General features: G+C 35.9%; 2 protein-coding genes across 4 annotated transcripts in view; both read right to left on the reverse strand.

Annotated features, from left to right (window-relative positions):
* The window catches only part of LOC104758852 (phosphatidylinositol/phosphatidylcholine transfer protein SFH13), an 11,593-nt gene continuing 10,136 nt past the window's right edge, over positions 318 to 1,774 (reverse strand). For all 3 annotated transcript variants that reach the window (XM_010481810.1, XM_010481809.1, XM_010481808.1), the window contains one exon: positions 318 to 693. The gene's annotated coding sequence lies outside the window, so the exon portion shown is untranslated. The remainder of the gene's footprint in view (positions 694 to 1,774) is intronic.
* LOC104760041 (phosphatidylinositol/phosphatidylcholine transfer protein SFH13-like) lies at positions 327 to 1,773 on the reverse strand. Its single transcript, XM_010482892.2, has 4 exons — positions 1,608 to 1,773; positions 1,006 to 1,394; positions 849 to 923; positions 327 to 767 (listed from the first exon to the last, which is right to left on the reverse strand). The coding sequence occupies exons 1-4, from the start codon at positions 1,771 to 1,773 to the stop codon at positions 744 to 746; spliced, it is 654 nt and encodes a 217-aa protein (XP_010481194.1). The 3' UTR covers positions 327 to 743.

A 1,774-nucleotide genomic window follows, 5' to 3' on the forward strand; every position in this document is an offset into this window, starting at 1 on the left:
AAAAAAAAAAAAAAGAACCCTCGATGATTTATTTTTTTATAAACTCTCTCTAATCATATAATAATAATAACATTTTAACAACTGCAAATCCACTTGAAAGATCAGATTCTAAAAATTATAAAATCATATATAGTTTGCTTTTTTTTTTATCTCAAACAAATGGATTCTTCAGAGGCTCCTAATGTTTCTCAATTATATTATCACTATATACATCTCATCTCTATCTTAATTTCAAGTGTTCATCATCTACATGAGTCTCCACACCAGATTTGTCAAAGAACCTCAACTACTTACAGAGTTGCAAAAACCACTTTGCGTTTCATGTTAAACAAATGGATTCTTCCTGATCCTCCATTATCAAAATACCTTCAAAAGATTTACAAAATCTCATTTGTTTAGCTCTTATAGTGTAGTTTCTTAACTACACCAGGTTACAACAAAAGGGTTTGGTACTTAAAAGAATCTATATTATCAAAGACAGGATTGATTGATCATCAGATGTTTTCACTGTCCTTATCTTCTTCTTTTTCTTCTTTTTATAACTTAAAAAGTAGAAGCAGAGGGACCTATTTATAAAAAAAAGGAGAGAAAAGTTGTGAACAAAAGTTAGATCAGGAGGAGAAGGGAAGGAGCTAAAGAACCTAACATGTGTTTTGTTTTCGGAATCTGTTCTCTCTTTCTCTCTCTCTGTATGTGCAGATTTGTATTTGTGCAAAACTCAGATGTTCTCTTAAGGTTGGTTTTTAACAGAACAATCTTCTTCTTCTCTGCACAAAGAACAGTTTCGAGTTGTTAGTCATCCTACCATCAGCATGTTCGTTGCTATACTGACGGCAATAAGTACTTACGTGAAGTTGGGAATCTCGTAAACTTTGCAACATTTCAGTAATCTCCATCTGTTTCATCACCGTAGCGTGTAAAAGCTGCAACCAATGGAAAATGTTTTCAGTCCATACTGAATATACAAAGTTTGAAGGTTGAAAACATCTAGGAAAGGTACCGTACCCTCTTTGTTTTATCGAGATCAAACTCAACCGACTTGATTCTGTCTAAAGAATCCATCAACATTCTCTCCTTCTCTACAGGTATTGCAACGGGTTTGTTCCGGATATCCTCGTAAGTTTTCTCCAGTTTCTGAATACGCTCCAAACATGGAAGAATCCGGTCTTTCATTGTGGGCTGTCTAGGGGTTGGGATGAGGCTGCACCTACTCTCATCTTCTGTTCGACTTGAAGGGCTAACTGTAGTCTGGCTTCTCAGAAGCTCAAACGGAGTACAGCGGAATACAGCAGCTAGTTTCAGCATTAAAGAAAGTAGCCTTTTCGCTAGGTTCTCACATTTTATCTTGTCAATTGTTCCCCTTAAACCATGAAGCCTAGGAATGATGGGAGCACCTACGACATACCAGACGGAAAATGAATTTCAAAAGGTGAGAAAATGATACAGGAAATCTGTTCATTACAGAAGGAAAAAAAAGTCATATGTAATGGGTTTGGTACTTAAAAGAATCTATATTATCAAAGATCTGTTGATTACAGAAGAAGAAGAAAAAAAAGTCATATGTAATGGAATTGTTTCAGCAGTAAAGCATGAATAAGAAGTATAACCTGGTGGAGATGTTTCACATTTTAAACCGAGAGGTGTTTGATTGAGTTCGAACATTTGGTAATGGGATTGCCTTTCTTGGCCTTTTCGGTTACCAGCTTTGTCAGGTACGGCAAACTTGTCATCGCAACTATAATAGCCGTTAGCATCTGATGCTCTAGACTGCATA

The sequence above is a fragment of the Camelina sativa genome, chromosome 17 (genome assembly GCF_000633955.1).
Source record: "Camelina sativa cultivar DH55 chromosome 17, Cs, whole genome shotgun sequence".
In the NCBI taxonomy this organism is placed as follows: Eukaryota; Viridiplantae; Streptophyta; class Magnoliopsida; order Brassicales; family Brassicaceae; genus Camelina; species Camelina sativa.